Consider the following 19,463-nt stretch of genomic DNA (forward strand, 5'->3'; position numbering starts at 1 on the left):
CCGCCACGGCACCACCTCCGTCTTGGCGGAGCCTGGGGAACTCCGCGCCAGGTCAGCTCCATAGCACTCGGTTGGGCAGGGGGCCGGGGCAGGGCGGACACCCCTACTACCTCCCCCCACCCGCCCGCACGGGTCGGGGCCCGGCGCCCGCGGATCCGGGGGAATCTTCCCGGATCATAGCCTCTCGGGCGGCACGGGGAGCGGTGCAGTCCGGGGACCAGGAGGTCAGGCAGGGGGTGGGCTGGAGTCTGGAGCCCCTTCTGCTCGGGGGCCGGGAGGGGTGGGGCTCCCCGCTGTCCCCGCCCCGGGGGCGGAGCCGAGGTCCGAGCCTGCGGTACTTGAGACCGGGCGAAACTGGCGTGGAGCTCCCAGCCCAGCTTCCGCCTTCCACTGCCCGGCCTCGGACCGTGGAAGACCCGACCCCGCTTCCCGTGTCCACCACCGGCCAGACCCGGCCTCCCGGGTCCCCGGCTCGGCTCACGGGCCCCGGGGCAGGTGCAGGTGCGGCGCCCGCATCTTTTTCCCACTCGGGCTCACCCCGCCGGGCGGCCATGGCGCGAGGAGACGCCCCGCGGGACAGGCAAGTTGGGGACCATGTGGGGTGCGGCATATGGGGATCCAGCGGCCGTGGGCAGCGCAGAGCCGCTCCCTTTGGAATCTCTAAAGCGCAAAGAAGACCAGTTGGAACTACACTTCCCGTCAGCCCCCTGCCTCGGGTGCCTGAGCCTGGGTGATGGGGGTTGTAGTCCGCTCCCCGAGCCGGGTGGGGGGAGGGTGCTGGTCTGGGAGGCGGAGGGGCCGCCGGAGCGGGAAGTCCTCCGAGTGACCTTCTATCTGATCCTCACAGCTACCACCTGGTCGGGATCAGCTTCTTTATCCTCGGGCTGGGCACCCTCCTCCCCTGGAACTTCTTCATCACAGCCATCCCGGTGAGACTCGTGGCTGGAGTGACAGATCCAAGGCCACAACCACCAGCCGTCCCTCCAGCCGCCTTTCGCCACCACGCAGAGTGTCAGTGTCTCTGTCGGTCCGACTCGGCGACCGCAATGGACTGGAGCCCCGCCGGGCTCCTCTGTCCATGGGATTTCCTAGGGAATCCTCACTGTGTCCCCTTTGTCGGCTGAAACAGAGGGCCGCAGGGAGGAGAGGTCCCTCTCTCATGGCTAGGATCCACAAGCTTTCAGGAGTGCCCAGATCCTAGCGCAGGGCCACCAGGTCAGGAGATCCTGTGGAGCCAGCAAGGAGCTACCCACCCACCTCCCCTTTGTCATTATTCCTGGGCTGGTCACTCCAAAAGTGGTTATCCAAGCCTTTGATTTTCACTGAAATAGCATGAATTACATTCATTCATCCAATGTACACCTAGAGTTCCTGGCACTGGGGTCACAGGAGGAACCACAGCCGAGGAAGATTTCATCCTTACTGAGCTCACACTGTTTCAAGGGAAGGCAGGAATACAGGGCTTATGTTCTCTTCGGTAGGGGGTTGTTCTTGTATATGAAAAGCAACAACTTTCCAGATGCCTCTTCAGTGCCTAGCCATGTGCTGGGCCCTGGAGACGCAAAGATGAATCAGCCCCTGATCTTGAGAGCAAGACAGGTGCCAAGGAAATGTTGGTAATGTAACATGACATGTGCCATCCCAGGCTAGGAGCCGAGTCCAAGGGGCTCCCAGGGGAGAGAGCAGTTCCTTCTGCTTAATAATCAGGTGATCTGTAACTTGGGAGAAGGGTAGGTAAAGCATTTGTGTTGGGAAGGTGAGTGGTCAGAGAGGGGAGGGCATTTCAAACAGCCAGGAGTCTGGTGAAGGCAACGGGAGGCAGAGAGTCCCAACCTCTACAGAGAAAGGGCCAGAGCTTGGGGTGCCTGGAGCTTAGCAGGATGGAACAAGAAATGGGCCACAAAATGGAAACTAGTTCTGAAAGGCCCCCAATGCTGTTCCCAATGCTGCAGGGCTTTGCCCTGCAGGCCACAGCGAGCCATGGGTGGGGAGAGGGGGAGTTAAGCAGAGTTGTGGCAGGATGTGTGTTCCAGAGAGAAAGCAGTTGGTCAGCATCTGATCCAGAGCCTGGATTATAGTTGGAGCTCCATAAATACTCAGGAATCTAGAAACTGCTGCAGGAGTCGGGATGGGGGCTGTGACTGAGCCACAGGAGAGGAGGGGTGATCCAGAGATGGAGCACGGCCCAAGTTGGGGGATCTTTGGGCTTGGGCTCCGTCCCAGACTTCGATTCAACTCCGTGCACGTTCATCGAGCTCCAACTGCATGCCAGGTGCTGGGGACAGCGCAAGGACAGAGAGCTAGTCCCGCAGGAGTTAATGGAGTGATCCTGGGCGTGGGAGGAGGCAGACGAAGAAGGCTGGGGGGTTCCCGAGGGTAGGTAGGTTGTGGGGTGACCCTGTACCCTACCCCCCTGGCCTCCTGGCAGTACTTCCAGGGGCGGCTGGCGGGGGCCAACAGCACCGCCGAGACCCTGGGCACCAACCACACGAGCCCCGCAGATACCTTCAACTTCAACAACTGGGTGACCCTGCTGTCCCAGCTGCCCCTGCTGCTCTTCACACTCCTCAACTCCTTCCTGTACCAGTGGTGAGAGCCCGCCCCCCCGGCTCAGTCCCAGGCCCGCCCCCTGGGTCCCCTCCCCCTTTGCTGAGGCAGCTCCATCTGGGCCCCTGCGGGGAGCCCTCCCATCCTCCCTTCCCTCCCTCTGCGTCTCTCCCCAGCCCCCGCTGTCCAGTCCTGGGAGGAAACTCTTCGCCCTCCTCCCCTTGCCTGGCCTGAGCCCAGAGATGTCCACTCTGCCCTCCCCCCTTCCAAACAGCATCCCCGAGACGGTGCGGATTCTGGGCAGCCTGCTGGTCATCCTGCTCCTCTTTACCCTGACGGCGGTGTTGGTCAAGGTGGACATGAGCCCCGGGCTCTTCTTCTCCATCACCATGGCCTCTGTCTGGTTCATCAACTGTGAGCACCTCAGCCCTTCCCCACTTCCCCACTCTGCCCGCCCCCAGGGCTTCAGCCGAGCCTCTTCTTGTAATTGAAAGGACCCAAGGTATCAAAGGGAAAACAGAAGAAACATCACCAATATCCCCGATGAGAAACCGAGGCCCAGAGGAGAAGAAAAGTCACTTGTCCCAGGCCCCGGAGTGACCTGAGAGCAGGTCTTCTGGCCCCCAGCCCCTCACACCCAGGGCTGCACCTTGGAAGAGGAATGCATGTGGGGTGTTACACCAGGGTGCCCAACCTAGTCCAGAGTCCCCTGTGCACCCAGCTGACACCCCCTCCAGGGAGCCCTCGAGGCTTGCCTAGTTGAGGAGCAACCCCCAATCCTGTCCCTCCACAGCCTTCGGTGCAGTTCTGCAAGGCAGCCTCTTCGGGCAACTGGGCACCATGCCCTCCAAGTACAGCACCCTCTTCCTCAGTGGCCAGGGCCTGGCTGGGATCTTCGCTGCTCTTGCCATGATCATATCCATGGCCAGTGAGTAGACTTGGGTGGCAGGCTGGGATTCCAGGGAGCAGAGCGTGTGCTAAGGGTGAGATGCCTTGGGTGGTGGTGGAGACAGAGGTGATGGGGTGATGGGGGAGCTGGGGATTGGGTGTGGGGCTCTTGAGTCCTACCATGAGAGAATGATGGATGAGGACTGGGTTAACTTGGGGCCCAGGGCAGGATTCCTGAGGCCAGCACTGGCCTGTGGCAGCAGGTTGAGGTTGAGGGAAGAGGGGACAGATGTAGGATTCAACCGGGTTTGAACTCCGGTTCCGCTGTTCTCTAGCCAGGGGCATTGGATAAGGCACTTACCTGTATTCGCTTCCCAACCTGAATGATTCTTACAGCTCCATACTCAGATTGTAAGGAGCATACATTTATGTTGAGCACTTACTATGTGCTCATTAAAAATGACATGTGGGACAGAGCTAGAGACGTGAAGGGCTAGGCCAGGGCCCCCTGCACAAGGGTCCTGAGTGTCAGTGGGAGGAATGGAAGAGGCCGGGAGGTGAATCTGAGACATGTATTCTGCGAAGTAGAACAAGCTCCCTGCGGGAGCTGGTGGACAGTCACCTCCCTTCTGCAGCTGAAGTCTCTGCACAGGTGGCGTGGATGCCCAGACGTCCGCCCTGGGGTACTTCATCACGCCCTGCGTGGGCACCATCATGTCCATCGTGTGCTACCTGAGCCTGCCTCACCTGGTGAGCCTGGTATTGGGCTCGAGGCCCACTTTGGAGCATCACAGATACCGCCCTGAGTCTGAGGTCCTGAGAGAAGCCAAAGGAGGCAGAGGGGCCCAGTCCTGATCCCCAAAGGAGTCAGCCACTGGGGGACCCCAGCCTCTAAGTCAGCAGGGTGGGGAGGGATCCAGGCACCTCAGCCCAAGCCAGGCAGGGACAACGCTTTCCTTCTGCAGAAGTTTGCCCGCTACTATCTGGCCAAGAAACCATCGAAGGCCCAAGGTCAGGAGCTGGAGACCAAAGCTGAGCTCCTCCAATCTGGTGAGCCCGGGACCCTGCCGGGGAGGTGGAAGAGCCAGGGGAGGCTGGAGCCATCTCCACAGGGAAGCATTTCGCCTCTGTCCCCAACTAGAGCCCTCATCTCTAGGAGCCTTGAGTGAGCAGAGGCAGATGATCTTGAAGGGAAGTCAGTGGGATTGAAGTCACCCGTTCAATTCCCCTTTGGGTCTCAGTTTCCTCCTCCATAAAATAGGGAGGCAGCAGAGCTTCAGGTCTGCAGGTCCTAGATCCAGGTGTGTCTGAGTTGAAATCCTAGCTTCACGACATCCAAGCTGTGTGACCTCAGTCAAGTCACATAACCCCTCTGAGCCTCAGGGTTTTTGTTTTTTTTTATAAAGCAATGGTAGTGGAATAATCCATCTAAGGTGCTTAACTGTGCCTGATACATGTATGAACTTTAATAAACAGTGAAAGTGTTAGTTGCTCAGTTGTGTCTGACTCTTTGCGACCCCATGGACTGTAGCCCACCAGGCTCCTCTGTCCATGGATTCTCCAGGCAAGAATACTGGAGTGGGTGGCCATTAGGGAAGATCCAGGGGACCTTCCCAACCCAGGGATCGAACCTGGGTCACCTGCATTGCAGGCAGTTCTTTACCAACTGAGCCACCAGGGAAGCCCAATAAATAGTAGGTTGGCACATTTCCATTAGTTCTCTTGGCCTGCCCCTGGGCTGGTGGAGGGTCACTTGTTTTAACTGCTTGGAATCTCCCCTCCTCCAGCCTGGTTGTCACAGGCATGACCCTGCCCTCTCCTCTTGCCCCAGATGAGAAGAATGGGATTCCCAACAGCCCCCAGAAGGCAGCCCTGACTCTGGATCTCGACCTTGAGAAGGAGACAGAGGTGGAACCAGAGGAACCCCAGAAGCCAGAAAAACCTTCAGTTTTCATCGTCCTCCGGAAGGTTTGGCTTGGATACAACCCCCAACCCTCATCCCTGGGGAAGAGAGAGCTGCTCTCTCCAGCCTACCCCCGAGACGCTTAGAACGGACTGCGGCCTTAGTACTCAGCTTGTCCACCGGAGGTGACGGGGTCATGGCGGGTCAGGGACACGCTGGCCCAGGCCCCAGTGTCCCAGTCCTGGGGCCGAGGCTGGGATGGAGGGTCAGGGCTGCGTGCTGGGCTCCGAGCCTGGCGGCGTGCTCACCGCCGTCTCCGGCTCCCAGATCTGGCTGACCGCTCTGTGCCTCGTACTGGTCTTCACAGTCACCCTGTCCGTCTTCCCGGCCATCACCGCCATGGTGACCAGCTCCACCAGTCCTGGGAAGTGGAGTGAGTGGTGGGAAGCAGAAGGGGACAGGGCAATGGGAGTGGAGGGGAGAGAGGGGAGTGGGCAGCCTGGATCAGGATGAGCCCCCTCTGCCCCCATCCCCAGGTCAGTTCTTCAACCCCATCTGCTGCTTCCTCCTCTTCAACGTCATGGACTGTCTGGGACGGAGCCTGACCTCTTACTTCCTGTGGGTGAGCACGTCTACTGGGGTGATCGGACGTTTGGAGAAGCTGTCAGGGATCAGAGAGTGTGAAAGAGCACAGAAGGGTGACTTCCCAATATTGACTGGCCCTGGTTTGGGTTTGGTAATGGAACAGCCAGTTAGCACAGAGCACCGGCCCCTGGAGGCATGCAAGCCAGGGCTTGGACGGTGAACTCTCTGAAAGCAGAAGCCATGTCCAGTTGATCTGGGTCTCCAGCGTCCAGCTGAGGGCCCAGCCCCAGGTGCTTGGAGAGTGTTACGCAGAGGTTCTTGTACCATGTGAGAGGTCAGACAGGATTCCTGGTATTTGGATTGCTTTTCACCATGATGCCCCTTCTTTCAATGAAATCTTCCAAGGACACACAACAAATATAGTAGATCAAAGAGGAGCTGCTCTGATCGGGTCTGGATCCCCAGTTTCCAATCCCATCTGCCCCAAAGGGTTCTTTGGAACCCCCAGGGGTGCTCAGCGCAACCAACTTGGAAAACCATAGACGTTCTTCTAGTTCTGCCACTGAAAGAGCACAAATTGGCGCTCAGGAGAGGCAGAGGCTGGGTGCTTATGGGCTGGGGGGCCTTGGCCCTGCCCCTTGCTCTCCAGCGGCCCCCGTGCTGGGTCCCCCCTGGCTCACACGGGGTAGGCCAGGGGAAGTGATAGTTGGATCTCTCGGGAGGGGGGTGGCCTGGAGCAGAGGCCCGGCTCCCGGGGACCGCCTCACCCCCGCCCTCTGCTGCAGCCCGACGAGGACAGCCGGCTGCTGCCCCTGCTGGTCTGCCTGCGCGTCCTGTTCGTGCCACTCTTCATGCTGTGCCACGTTCCGGAGAGGTCCCGGCTGCCCGTTCTCTTCCCCCAGGACGCCTACTTCATCACCTTCATGCTGCTCTTCGCTGTCTCAAATGGTTACCTCGTGTCCCTCACCATGTGCCTGGCGCCCAGGTCTGGGGCACGGGGAGGCGAGGGACGGGCTTGGGAGCAGGGAGATGGGCTCGGTCTTGGAGAGGGACAGCCGCCAAGGATTCGGCTTCTGGCCAGCCCGGCCCGAACTGTTTCTCCAGGCCTCACTGGTGCCCGCCCCCGTCAGGTCAGGCCCTCACTGCTGGACTGGCCCCAGGCCAGGAGCTGAGGAACAGGGGACTCGGCTGGGAGGTTCCTGCCTAGGAAAGCAGCCCAGGCCGATTCTGGGGCCTCCTCTCTGGTCCTCAGTTACCCCCTCAGTGAGTAAACAGGTTGCACTGTCATTCCTTAAGGCCCAGCTACTCTCCCACGTTCTCAGTTGCAGGGGACCCAAGGTTGAGGTCACAAGCAGAGTTCCTGGGCTGCTCACCCTGGGGGACAAGGGAGCATAGAGGGGACAGGAAGACCAGGTAGGGGGCATTTTGCCAAGAAGGAAGGCAGGGGCATCTAGACCCCAGGGGCGTGAGAGATGTCCATGTCCAGTGGCCCCATTTGACAGATCAGGAAGCTGGAGTCCAGAGGGAAGGGCCTCACTGTAGTGGCCCGGAAGTTGCACCAGCCCAGACTGGAAATCATTCGTCCCGTTGTTAGAGGGGCAGAGGGCACGGGACTGGGTCCAGGGTGGGCCCGACATTTTTCTCAGAGCTCCTCTCCTGTGTATCCCAGGCAGGTGCTGCCACAGGAGAGGGAGGTGACCGGCACCCTCATGACCTTCTTCCTGGCGCTGGGGCTCTCTTGTGGTGCCTCCCTCTCCTTCCTCTTCAAGGCGCTGCTCTGAAGCGCTCCATCGAAGGCTCTCCCAGTGTCTCTATTCAGAGCTGAGGCCCAGCGCTGGGGGAATGACAGGCCAGGCTCAAGCCTCCACCGGGCCAGGTGGGCGGGGGCCCTGTGGCCTGAGGGCTCCAGCAAGAGGCGGGCACAGCTCCTCTTCCTGGGCTGGCGGCCACCTGGAGTGCTGCTAGGAAGAATTCACCGCCTGCCATTCCAGCCCTCACCCAGGAGTGGAGCTGACTCACTATCTGGATGCACAGAAGACCTCACTGAAAGGGTGATCATCAGGGAAAAGAGGGCCTAGGACCACGGCCCATCCTCACCGTCAGGACTGCGTTTGTTAATCACAGCAAACCCACTGGCGAGTCGCTGGGACTCAGAGGCCACAAGTGGAGTCTTGCCAGCCACGTGGCTGGTGTGGACATGGCCTCAGAGTCTGTGTGGGGGTGGGGGCCAGTCCAGGGCAGGACCTCCTCTTCTCTCCAGGCTTCAACGACCCCACGGTCAGGTCTCTCGGACTCCCAGAACAGAGGAATCCAGGGAGGTTGAGGGGATGGGGGAGAAGGAGTTAGGGATCTGAGGGAGCTCAAAGGACCTCCAGGCCTCAAACAGTGTCTACGTTGCCAGGACTCACTGTGTCTACTCCCCGGAGCCCGGCTGGGCCCGGGTCCCGGAACTGCAGTTAGCCTGCAGGTGTGAGCTGCATTTTACAGTTTGCAAAACTCTTCCAACCCTGCCCTTTCGCTGAAGCCACGTTGAGGCCCTTGGAGGGAGGCTGGCAGGGACTGTGCCCCCCTCTGTACAGGTGAGGAAACCCAGTCCTGGGGGGAATGACCAGTTCTTGGCAGAGCCAGGACCCGGTCCCCACCTCCCTGTAGGTGCTGTTCTTCCTGCCCTCTGCCTGCTTCCCTTTTCCTCAAGGGGTTCAAGGCGAGAGCCCTGAACACTTACTGCACCTTTTTGTTGCTTGTTTTTCCCTCGGACCCTGCTCCTGGGTCTAATAACAACCGTCTTCATTTGTACAATGATCTCACTGAGTCTTTATTTCCAAAGCACTTTCAGTTCTGTTGGCTTTGATGAGCTGGGTGTGGTGGGGATGATTGTACCCATTCGACAGACGGGATGACCGAGGCCCTGAGAAGGGAAGGGATTTGTGGGCATCCCTGGGCTGGGCCTTCCTGGCCACATGATGGCCAAGGGGTACTGGCCTGCAAGAAGCCCTGTACTCCCAGACAGACTGCCTGGTTGCATGGATAACTATGACTCTCTCCCCGCACCAGCGTCCTCTGCCTCCCTAGGCTCCCTGCTTCTCAGAAATGGAGCCTCAGGGGTACAGTCAACCAGTTCTGCAGAGGGATAGAGGAAAGGCCTGCTTTGCCACACATCTGTGCTACCCTGCCCAGGGCAGGGAAGAGCAGGGTGTTTGAGATTACCAGCACGGACCTTTCTGCCCATTTGCCCTCCTGCCTCCACGGACACTCAACGAGCAGCTATTATACACCAGGTGATAAATCAGCGCCAGGCCCTGCTCAGAAGCCAGAGGCTGCTTTGCAATCAAAGAGGAAAGTGAGGCAAGACATGACCTGGGGGACTTCCCCAGTAGTCCCAGTGGTTAAGAATCTACCTTGCAATACAGGGGATGCAGGTTTGAATCCGGGTCAGGGAGCTAAGATCCCACATGCCCAGAGGTAACTAAGTTCATGCTACAACTAGAGAGCCTGAGTATCACAGTGAAAGACCTGGTATGCCGCAACGAAGATCCAGTGCAGCCACACACACCACACACACACACACACACAATATACAATCTTGGGACCTGAAATAAAGACACAAGGCCAACTCCAAGTGAGGATTTATTCCTTCGACCATTAGTCACTGTGCCAGCTTCTGGGTGGTCTGACGACCCTGAAACAAAGGAGCTATGACCCTACTCCCAAGGCCATGGGAAATAGAACGTAACTTGTGATAGGGCTTGTGAGGACCCTATAAAATGTGTAATATGAGATGCTAGAGGAGGGGGCCATTGATCTCACTGGGAAGTTCGGGCAGGCATCCCTGAGGAGGTGTCCTCTGAGCTGGGTGTTGAGGGATGAATATGAGTTTGCTGGGCTAAGGTGGGGGATGGGCAACCCAGGCAGACGTACCAGAAAATGCAAGGCCTGGATGGATATGGAATATTCAGGGAACAGTGGGGACTTCTGGCAGCAGGGCAGGGAGTGTGGGGAGTCCCTAGAGTGTGAGAGAGGGGAAGGGGAAAGGATAAGGCTGGGGCAGTGGGCTGCAGACAAATGATGAAGGGCCTTAGGGGTGAGGCCTCACCAGGGAATTAGAGGAGGAGACATAAAGAAGAAGAGGTGGCTCCCTCTGCAGAAGCCATTTAACTGGGTGATTTAAGTGCATGTGCCCTGACTCAGAGTCCTGGGTTTGAAGTTAGGCTCTTTCCCAGCAGTGGGAACAGGGATTCCTGAAGACTGGAGTACTGGAGAAAGCACTGGAGTACAGGTTGACATTTACTAAATGGTAGCTGTAGTCCTGGAAATATTTCGTACAGACCACTAAGCCTAACTATACCCTTTGGCTGGGACTGGTGGGAGCAGGACCCCAATACTTCCGAGGTCCCCTTTTTTTCTTCACCTTCAGAGACTATTGTCTATTGTACTCAAAAGCTCCCTAGACCTGCCAGACCCAGCCAACGTGGGGAACCCACTGGTGCTGGTCCATGGCCCTCTGGTGCAAGCCCAGGTGGGGCTGAGCAGTGGAGGATGGGTCCAGAAAGAGAACACCCACCCCTCAGATGCCCTTATGATGACACAACCTGGAATTCCTTCTTCCGGTCCTCCTCCTACTCTGCCCAACTTTCTCATCAGATCAGGATGCAGCTGGGCTTGATGTTAGAAACAAATACTTGAAAAATTTTTTTTAAATAAAATAAAAGGAGACTTCTCCAGTGGCCCAGTGGCTAAGATTCTGCACCCCCAATGCAGGGGACCTGGGTTTGATCCCTGGTCAGGGCACTAGATCCCACATGCTGCAACTAAAAATCCTGCGTGCCACAACTAAGACCCAGGCAGTCAAGTAAATAATAAAACCTACTTTTTAAAAAAGAAACAAATACTTGGGCTGAGGGGCTCCACTTGCTGGTCCCTCTGCTGATGCCCAGCACCACCCTCTGCCTGCCCACTGCCACCTCCCCTGCCTGACACAGCTCCGCCAACAGTTCCAGCTTCCCTCAGAAGCAGCCAGTGCCCACGAGCAAACAATTGGAGCGGGCTCTGAGTCAGGCTCATGGAGGGACGCAAACATTGGAAGGCCAGTCCTTATCCTCAAGCTGCTCGCCCTTTCATGAGATGGACACTTCCTGGTTTTGTAAATGGATTTGGCTCTCCAATTAAAAGTTTGGACTTCCCTGGTGGTCCGGTGGTTGAGCATCAGCCTACCATTGAAGGGGACACAGGTTAGATCCCAGGTCTGGGAAGATTCCACATGCCATGGGGCCACTAAGTCCATGCTCTCTACCACTTTAGAGTAAAAAACACAAATAGGTTGAAAGTGAAAGGATAGGGAAAAGGTATTGTGTGCAAATGGTAAGCAAACGACAGTTGAGGTAGGTATACTAACATCAGAAACAAAAAAGACTAATTCAAAAATCATTCAAGAGACAAAGAAGGATGTTATGTATTTATAAAAGAGTAAGTCCATCAAGAAGATATAATAATTATATACATACCTAACAACAAAGTCCTAAAAAATATGGAGCAAAAATTGAAAACATTGAAGGTGAAATAGACATTTATACAATAATAGAGACTTCAAGATTCCACTTTCTTTTTTTTTTTTTTCTTTCAAGATTCCACTTTCAATAAAGGATAGAACCAGACAGAGGAGCAACAAGGAAACAGAGGACTTGAACACACATGAAACAAATAGGCAAAGAGACCTATACACACAACACTCTACCTAAAAATAGCAGAATATACCTTCTTCCCAAGTGCACATGGAACATTCCCCAGGACAGATCATACATTAGGCCACAAAACAAAGCTGCAATAATTTTTAAAAGACTAAGATCACACAAAGCATCTTTTCCACTTACAGTGGAATGAAACTAGAAACAATAATAGAAAAACTGGAAACTTCACAAATATGTGGAAATTAAACAACATTCCCCTAAACAACTAATCAGTTAAAAAAAGAAACCAAAAGATAAGTTAGAAAATGCTTTGAGACAAATGGAAATGGAAACAACATACTAAATTTTATGGGATGCAGCAAGAGCCATGCTGAGAGGAACTTGTTGGTGTCAATGCCGACATTAAAAAGGAGGAAGTATCTCAGGCAAACTCAACCCAGAACTAACAGAAGGAAGGAGATGCTAAAGATTAGAGTGGAGATGAACAAAATGGAGGATGAGAAAACAACAGAGAAAAATCAATGAAACCAAATGTTGGTTCTTCGAAACAATAAAATTGACACACTTTTGAGTTGTTTAAGGAAGAAAGAGAAGATTTAAAAATTACTAAAATCAGAAATGAAAGGGGTCATTACTATTGATTATACAAAAATAAAAAGCATTGTAAGAGAATACTATGAACACTTGTATGCCAACAAATGAGGAACCTAGATGAAATGGACAAATTCCTAGAAACATACAAACTACCAAAAGTAACTCAAGAAGAAGTAGAAAATCTGGATGTATCTATATCAAGGAATGAGACTGAATCAGTAATCAAAAACCTCCCAGGAAATTCCAGGACCAGCTGACTTCACAGGCAAATTCTACCAATCATTTAAAGAATTAACACCAGCCCTCAAACTCTTCCAAAAAATACAAGAGGAGAATACTTCCTAACTCTATATGTGACCAGCATTACCCTGATGCCAAAGCTAAATAAAGATATCACAAGAAAATAAAACTACAAACCCAAATCCCTTATAAATATAGGTGTAAAATTCCTCACAAAACACTAGTAGACTGAATTCAGCAACACAGTAAAAGAATTATACACCATGACCAAGTGGGATTTATTCTAGAATGAAGGTGGTTCATTAGAACGAACCTAACATTGGACCTGGAATGTTAGGTCCATGAATCAAGGTAAAGTGGAAGTGGTCAAACAAGAGATAGCAAGAGTGAACATCGACATTTTAGGAATCAGTGAACTAAAATGGACTGGAATGGGTACAGAGAAGATTAGCATGACCCCTGAGCAAGGATGACAGACAAATTTGTGAAATGTCCCATATTTTTATTCATGTCGATGTATGGCAAAACCCATCACAATATTGTAAAGTAATTAGCCTCCAATCAAAATAAATTAATTAATTTTTTTAAAAAAGAAAAAAAGAAAGCCTTCCCTTAGTGATCAATGCAAAGAAACAGAGGAAAACATTAGAATGGGAAAGACTAGAGATCTCTTCAAGAAAATTAGAGATACCAAAGGAATCTTTCATGCAAAGGTGGGCACAATAAAGGACAGAAACAGCATGGATCTAACAGAAGCAGAAGATATTAAGAAGAGGTGGCAAGAATACATAGAACGATACAAAAAAAATCTTAATGACCCAGATAACCACGATGGTGTGATCACTGGCCTAGAGCCAGACATCCTGAAATGCGAAGTAAAGTGGGCCTTAGGAAGGATCACTATGAACAAAGCTAGTGGAGGTGATGGAATTCCAGCTGAGCTATTTCAAATCCTAAAAAATGATGCTGTGAAAGTGTTGCACTCAATATGCCAGCAAATTTGGAAAACTCAGCAATGTCCACAGGACCGGAAAATGTCAGTTTTCACTCCAGTTGCAAAGAAAGGCAACGTCAAAGAATGTTCAAACTATCACACAATTGCACTCATCTCACACGCTAGAAAAGTGGTGCTCAAAATTCTCCAAGTGAGGCTTCAACAGTACGTGAACCAAGAACTTCTAGATGTTCAAGCTGGATTTAGGAAAGGCAGAGGAACCAGAGATCAAATTGCCAACATGTATTGGATCATCAAAGAATCAAGAGAGTTCCAGAAAAAACATCTGTTTTATTGACTACGCCAAAGCCTTTGTGTGGATCACAACAAACTGGAAAATTCTTCAAGAGATGGCAAAACCAGACCACCTGACCTGCCTCCAGAGAAATCTGTATGCAGGTCAAGAAGCAACAGTTGGAACTGGACATGGAACAACAGACTGGTTCCAAATAGGAAAAGGAGTACGTCAAGGCTGTATATTGTCACCCTGCTTATTTAATTTATATGCAGAATACATCATGAGGAATGCCAAACTGGATGAAGCACAAGCTAGAATCAAGATTGCTGGGAGAAATATCAATAATCTCAGATACGCAGATGACACCATCCTTATGGCAGAAAGGGAAGAGGAACTGAAGAACCTCTTGATGAAAGTGAGAGAGGAGAGTGAAAATTTCGCTTAAAACTCAACATTCAAAAAACTAAGATCATGGCATCCCGTCCCATCACTTCATGGCAAATAGATGGGGAAACAATGGAAAGAGTGACAGACTTTATTTTCTTGGGCTCCAAAATCACTGCAGATGGTGACTGCAGCCATGAAATTAAAAGAGGCTTGCTCTTTGGAAGAAAAGTTATGACCAACCTAGACAGCGTATGAAAAAGCAGAGATGTTACTTTGCCAACAAAGGTCGATCTAGTCAAAGCTAAGGTTTTTCCAGGAGTCATGTATGGCTATGAGAGTTGAACTATAAAGCTAAGCACTGAAGAACTGATGCCTTTGAACTGTGGTGTTGGAGAAGATTCTTGAGTGTCCCTTGGACAGCAAGGAGATCAAACCAGCCAATCCTAAAGGAAATCAGTCCTGAATATTCATTGGAAGGACTGAGGCTGAAGCTGAAACTCCAATACTTTGGCCACCTATTGTGAAGAACTGACTCACTGGAAAAGACCCTGATGCTGGGAAGGATTGAAGACAGGAGAAGGAGAACACAGAGAATGAGATGGTTGGATGGCATCAACAATTCAATGGACATGAGTTTGAGCAAGCTCCAGGAATTGTGATGACAGGGAAGCCTGGCATGCTGTAGTCCATGGGGTTGCAAACAGTCAACACGGCTGAGGGACTGAACTGAAGGTGGTTCAACATACAAAAATCAATCATTGTAATACATGACACTAATGAAATGAAAGGTCATGGTCATCTCAATTGATGCAGAAAAAGCATCTGACAAAACCCAATATCATTTCAAGACAGAAATACTCAACAAACAAGGCATAAATACAAACTTCCTCAATCTGAAAAAGTGTTTATGAAAAATTCACAACTAATGTCATGCTTAACTGTGAAAGAGTGACGTCTCCCTGAGATCAGGGAAAAGACAAGAATGCCTACTTTTCACTATTTCATCTCTTCAACTTTGTACTGGAAGTTCTAGCCAGAGCAACTGGGCAAGAAAGAGAAATAAAAGGCATCCAAATTGAGAAGGAAGTAAAACTACCTGCAATCACAAATGATATACACACATACAGAAAATCCTAAAGAATACACACACACACACACACAATTAAGAGGAAATAAACAAATTTAGCAAAGTTGCAGGGCTCAAGGACAATACACAAAATTCAGTTTATTTTTATACATACAATTTTTAAATTTTCCTTACTTAAAAAAAATTTTAATTGGCAGATAATTCATTTACAATATTGTGTTGGTTTCTGCCAGACATCAACATGAATCAGCCATAGGTATATATACATCCCTCTGAGCTTCCCTCCCACCCCACCCCACTCCTCTAGGTTGCGACAGAGTACTTGATTTGAGCTCCCTGCTCATACAGCCAATTTCCCCTAGCCATCTATTTTACATATGGTAATTTATACATTTCCATGCTACTCTCTCAGTTTGCCCCACCCTTTCCTTCCCACACTGCATCAAGTCTGTTCTCTGTGTCTGGGTCTTCACTGTGTGTGTTTATGTGGTCAGTTGCTCATGTCTGACTGTTTTGACCGTTTGAACTGTAGCCCTCTGCCATGGGATGTTCCAGACAAGAATATTGGAGTGGGTTTCCATTTCATTCTCCAGGGTATACATACAATTTGGACATAAATTTTGATGCCTAGGTTTGTTTGGTTTATTTTATTCCCCACCCCCACCCCACATCAAGCAATTCTCTGACACCAGCTAAGTGTCCTATGCAATTCAATTCTGACACTACCTACCAGGAGACAGCTTCAGATTCCACAAGCTGGGGCCGCAAAACAAAGGTCTCCTGCTCCTGATCACTTCCTAACTCAACAACCTTGGTTCCCTACTGCCTGTGGAGCAGCAGGAAAATACCTTAAACCGACATTCCAGGCCCTCCCTGGGAGGACCCAAAGCTCCTTCCGAAGATTCACAGCGCTGGGACAGATTACCTATGAAAGTAATTGCCCTTCTGCACAGCCTCTCCTCCTCCTATAGAGTCCATGGGTCAATCATTCCGGAAACACTTATTAGGCGCCTTCTGTGTACCCTGACTGGTGTTAAGTAGTTGCGTGTTAGTGTAGTTGTGTATGTGAGGGAGGGCAGCAGGTGTGTGGATACATGCAAGTGCTAGAGGAAGGGGAATCAGTGCGCTGAATAATTTAATAATTTAAATGATCTAACACCGCCTCCTTGCCTCCAGTTCCACTACTTTAGACAGATCAGCTCCTCCAGGGGGGTCTTCTCTAGTTCTTGGACCCCAATTTGCATTGATGAGAATTCTGGCTCTGGTTTTTTGCTGTCACCAAACCGTTGGCCCTCTTTCCATGGAGAAGGAAAAGTACAGCTCCGACTTCTTCCCACTGGCTCCACATACTTGGAGCACGAACCCGCCGGAGCTGCACATTGAACAAACACAGAAAGGAGACCCGGCTTGTACTGAATTGTGTCGCATCCCCACTTCAGTTCTCTTCAACCCTCTGCCCCAGATACCAGGATGTGAAAATTAAGAATCACCTCCAGCGTAAAACACGAACGACGAGGATGGGATTCGAACCCACGCGTGCAAAGCACAATGGATTAGCAGTCCATCGCCTTAACCACTCGGCCACCTCGTCCCACATAGGGGAGTCTCTTCCACATGCCCTTATCTCTCATCCTGGCGTGTTCCGGGACCCCTGCAGCTGTTCCTCAATACAGACCTGATAAAACTTAGAAGGGAGAGGCGGCAGACAGAGAGGGGCTTTTATGTTCCTTTCCGCCGGCCGCAGCCAGGAACCCGCGCCATCCTTCACCATTCTACAGTCAAGTTCGGTCACAGTTTCTGCTCCCTGATTCTGGGGCGAGAGAACCGAGGTCTCAGGACGCACTTAGTCCAGGAGGTCGCGCACTGACTCAGAGGAGGGGGTGCAGGTCCCCCGGAACACAGCAGGCGCGGTGGCGGTCAGTTTCCAGTGTTTGCAAAGCGCGCGGCGAGGACCGAGGCTGCAGTAATTCCTCCCGGGGAGCAGGGGGCGAGCTGGCTCGCCCGAGGCCAGCACGGGCGGCCGGGTGGGCGGGGCTGCGCGAGGGGCTCGGCTCGCCTCGGCTCGCTTCGGCCGCGCTCGGCAGGCTGCGGTAAATCCGGGCTTGCAGAAGCTGGCAGAGGCTGCGGCCCGGTGGTCCCTGCTGCGCGCCCCGAACCCCGAGAGCCATGCAGATGTCCTACGCCATCCGATGTGCCTTCTACCAGCTGCTGCTGGCCGCGCTCATGCTGGTGGCTATGCTGCAGCTGCTCTATTTGTCGCTGCTGTCCGGGCTACATGGGCAAGAGGAGCAAGACCAATATTTCGAGTTCTTTCCCCCGTCCCCGCGGTCGGTGGACCAAGTCAAGGCGCAGCTCCGCACCGCGCTGGCCTCTGGAGGCGTCCTGGACGCCAGCGGCGACTACCGCGTCTACAGGGGCCTACTGAAGACCACCATGGACCCTAACGATGTGGTTCTGGCCACTCACGCCAGTGTGGACAACCTGCTGCACCTGTCGGGCCTGTTGGAGCGCTGGGAGGGCCCTCTGTCGGTGTCGGTGTTCGCCGCCACCAAGGAGGAGGCGCAGCTGGCCACGGTGCTGACCTACGCGCTGAGCAGCCACTGCCCCGACATGCGTGCCAGGGTCGCCATGCACCTTGTGTGCCCCTCACGCTACGAGGCCGCCGTTCCCGACCCCCGGGAGCCAGGGGAGTTTGCCCTATTGCGTTCCTGCCAGGAGGTCTTTGACAAGCTGGCCAGGGTGGCCCAGCCCGGGGTCAATTACGCGCTGGGCACCAACGTCTCCTACCCCAATAACCTGCTGAGGAATCTGGCTCGTGAGGGGGCCAACTATGCCCTAGTAATCGACGTGGACATGGTGCCCAGCGAGGGGCTGTGGAGAAGCCTGCGGGAAATGCTGGATCAGAGCAAGCAGTGGGCGGGCACAGCGCTGGTGGTGCCTGCCTTTGAGATCCGTCGAGCCCGCCGCATGCCCATGAACAAAAACGAGCTGCTGCAGCTCTACCAGGTGGGCGAGGTGCGGCCCTTCTATTATGGGCTCTGCACCCCCTGCCAGGCGCCCACCAACTACTCCCGCTGGGTCAACCTGCCAGAAGAGACCTTGCTGAGGCCTGCCTACGTGGTGCCCTGGCAAGACCCCTGGGAGCCATTCTACGTGGCTGGAGGCAAGGTGCCCACCTTCGACGAGCGCTTTCGGCAGTATGGCTTCAATCGTATCAGCCAGGTGCTCTTAAGGGAGAGGGAAGGGGAAATGGGGCAGGAGGGATGGGGGCATCAGGGAGGTCTGGATGGAAAAGAGGCAGTGAGGCAGGAGGAATCATAGTTCAGGAAGTGGTTGAATGTTTGGAAGATCCATGGTGCCTCCAGAGGACTAGAAATGCTGGAGCCAGCAGGGAAGTCAGTCTCTGCTCTAGGAACATCATCACACTTCTGTCTCTCCCTCCACAGGCCTGTGAGCTGCACGTGGCAGGATTCGATTTCGAGGTGCTGAATGAAGGTTTCCTGGTTCATAAGGGCTTCAAAGAAGTTTTGAAATTCCATCCCCAAAAGGAGGCTGAAAATCAGCACAATAAGATCCTTTACCGTCAGTTCAAACAGGAGTTGAAGGCCAAGTACCCTGACTCCCCGCGTCACTGCTGAGCCCTTCCCCCACCTAGTCTGAGAAGTCTCAGACCCCTCCCTCCTTAGGCCGCCCCTCAGGCCTGACTGGGGTAAGAAATGTCACTCCACTTTACAGTGGTGGCTGTGGTGTTTGAACACTGGACTTGAATATGGGGTGCTGGGGTCAAGTCCTAGCTTAACCACTAACTAGTTGTGTGGCCTTGAGCAAATCCCATTCTCTCCCTGAGCTTCAGTTACCCCGTCTGTAAAAGGGAGGTGAGAAATACCTACCTCACAGAACTGTTGGGAGGCTCAGAGGAGATGCTATATGTGAAAACACTCTGTAAGCTTCGTACAAATGTGAAGTATTATTAATATTATTACAGTATTATTATTGTTGTTATTATTGTTATTATTAACAATCTTGGGTGGGTGGGCAGTAGGAGAGCAAAAACGTATGAATGGGGCAGAGCTGAGAAGTCAGTACTTAACAAAAGGGGCGTTTTGGAAAGAAATCAGATGAAGGCGTTGAATTTAATTCTTAGGTTTTCGGCAGCTTCCTGGTAGTCTAGGCCTCCGCCCCGGGAACTCTGGAGAAGGGAAAGGTCTGGTAGGTTCTGTGTGTTAATAGTCTGAGATTTGTACCCTTGAATAGGCTGGGCTGGGTAATTTGCCTACCGACTACAAAGTGTAAATAAATGTGTTGACACTTAGAGC

The 19,463-nt window shown here is 52.8% G+C and overlaps 2 protein-coding genes and 2 non-coding genes across 5 annotated transcripts; 3 read left to right on the forward strand and 1 right to left on the reverse strand.

The window, feature by feature from the left end:
* Positions 1–345: 345 nt before the first annotated feature.
* On the forward strand, positions 346–8,722 carry SLC29A2 (solute carrier family 29 member 2). 2 transcript variants are annotated; one of them, XR_009696206.1, is made up of 13 exons: positions 346–580; positions 848–929; positions 2,429–2,589; positions 2,822–2,961; positions 3,341–3,475; positions 4,088–4,185; positions 4,401–4,485; positions 5,267–5,403; positions 5,666–5,771; positions 5,875–5,960; positions 6,709–6,908; positions 7,028–7,186; positions 7,593–7,671. XR_009696206.1 is itself a non-coding variant. In XM_061163127.1 (12 exons), exons 1-12 carry the CDS (start codon positions 552–554, stop codon positions 7,702–7,704), a joined length of 1,371 nt encoding a protein of 456 aa, XP_061019110.1. In that variant the 5' UTR covers positions 346–551; the 3' UTR covers positions 7,705–8,722. The 2 variants fall into 2 exon arrangements, 1 of the variants encoding a protein (XP_061019110.1); XM_061163127.1 differs by lacking the exon at positions 7,028–7,186 and having other exon boundaries at positions 7,593–8,722.
* A 4,119-nt stretch (positions 8,723–12,841) lies between these two features.
* On the forward strand, positions 12,842–12,945 carry LOC133041137 (U6 spliceosomal RNA). Its single transcript, XR_009689170.1, has one exon. It is a non-coding gene; the product is annotated as a U6 spliceosomal RNA (small nuclear RNA).
* Positions 12,946–16,656: 3,711 nt separating this feature from the next.
* Positions 16,657–16,738, reverse strand: TRNAS-GCU (transfer RNA serine (anticodon GCU)). Its single transcript has one exon. It is a non-coding gene; the product is annotated as a tRNA-Ser (tRNA).
* Positions 16,739–17,209: 471 nt separating this feature from the next.
* Positions 17,210–19,459, forward strand: B4GAT1 (beta-1,4-glucuronyltransferase 1). Its single transcript, XM_061163140.1, has 2 exons — positions 17,210–18,369; positions 18,594–19,459. The coding sequence occupies exons 1-2, from the start codon at positions 17,314–17,316 to the stop codon at positions 18,783–18,785; spliced, it is 1,248 nt and encodes a 415-aa protein (XP_061019123.1). The 5' UTR covers positions 17,210–17,313; the 3' UTR covers positions 18,786–19,459.
* Positions 19,460–19,463: the final 4 nt, after the last annotated feature.

This window comes from Dama dama, chromosome 2, assembly GCF_033118175.1.
Source record: "Dama dama isolate Ldn47 chromosome 2, ASM3311817v1, whole genome shotgun sequence".
NCBI lineage: Eukaryota > Metazoa > Chordata > Mammalia > Artiodactyla > Cervidae > Dama > Dama dama.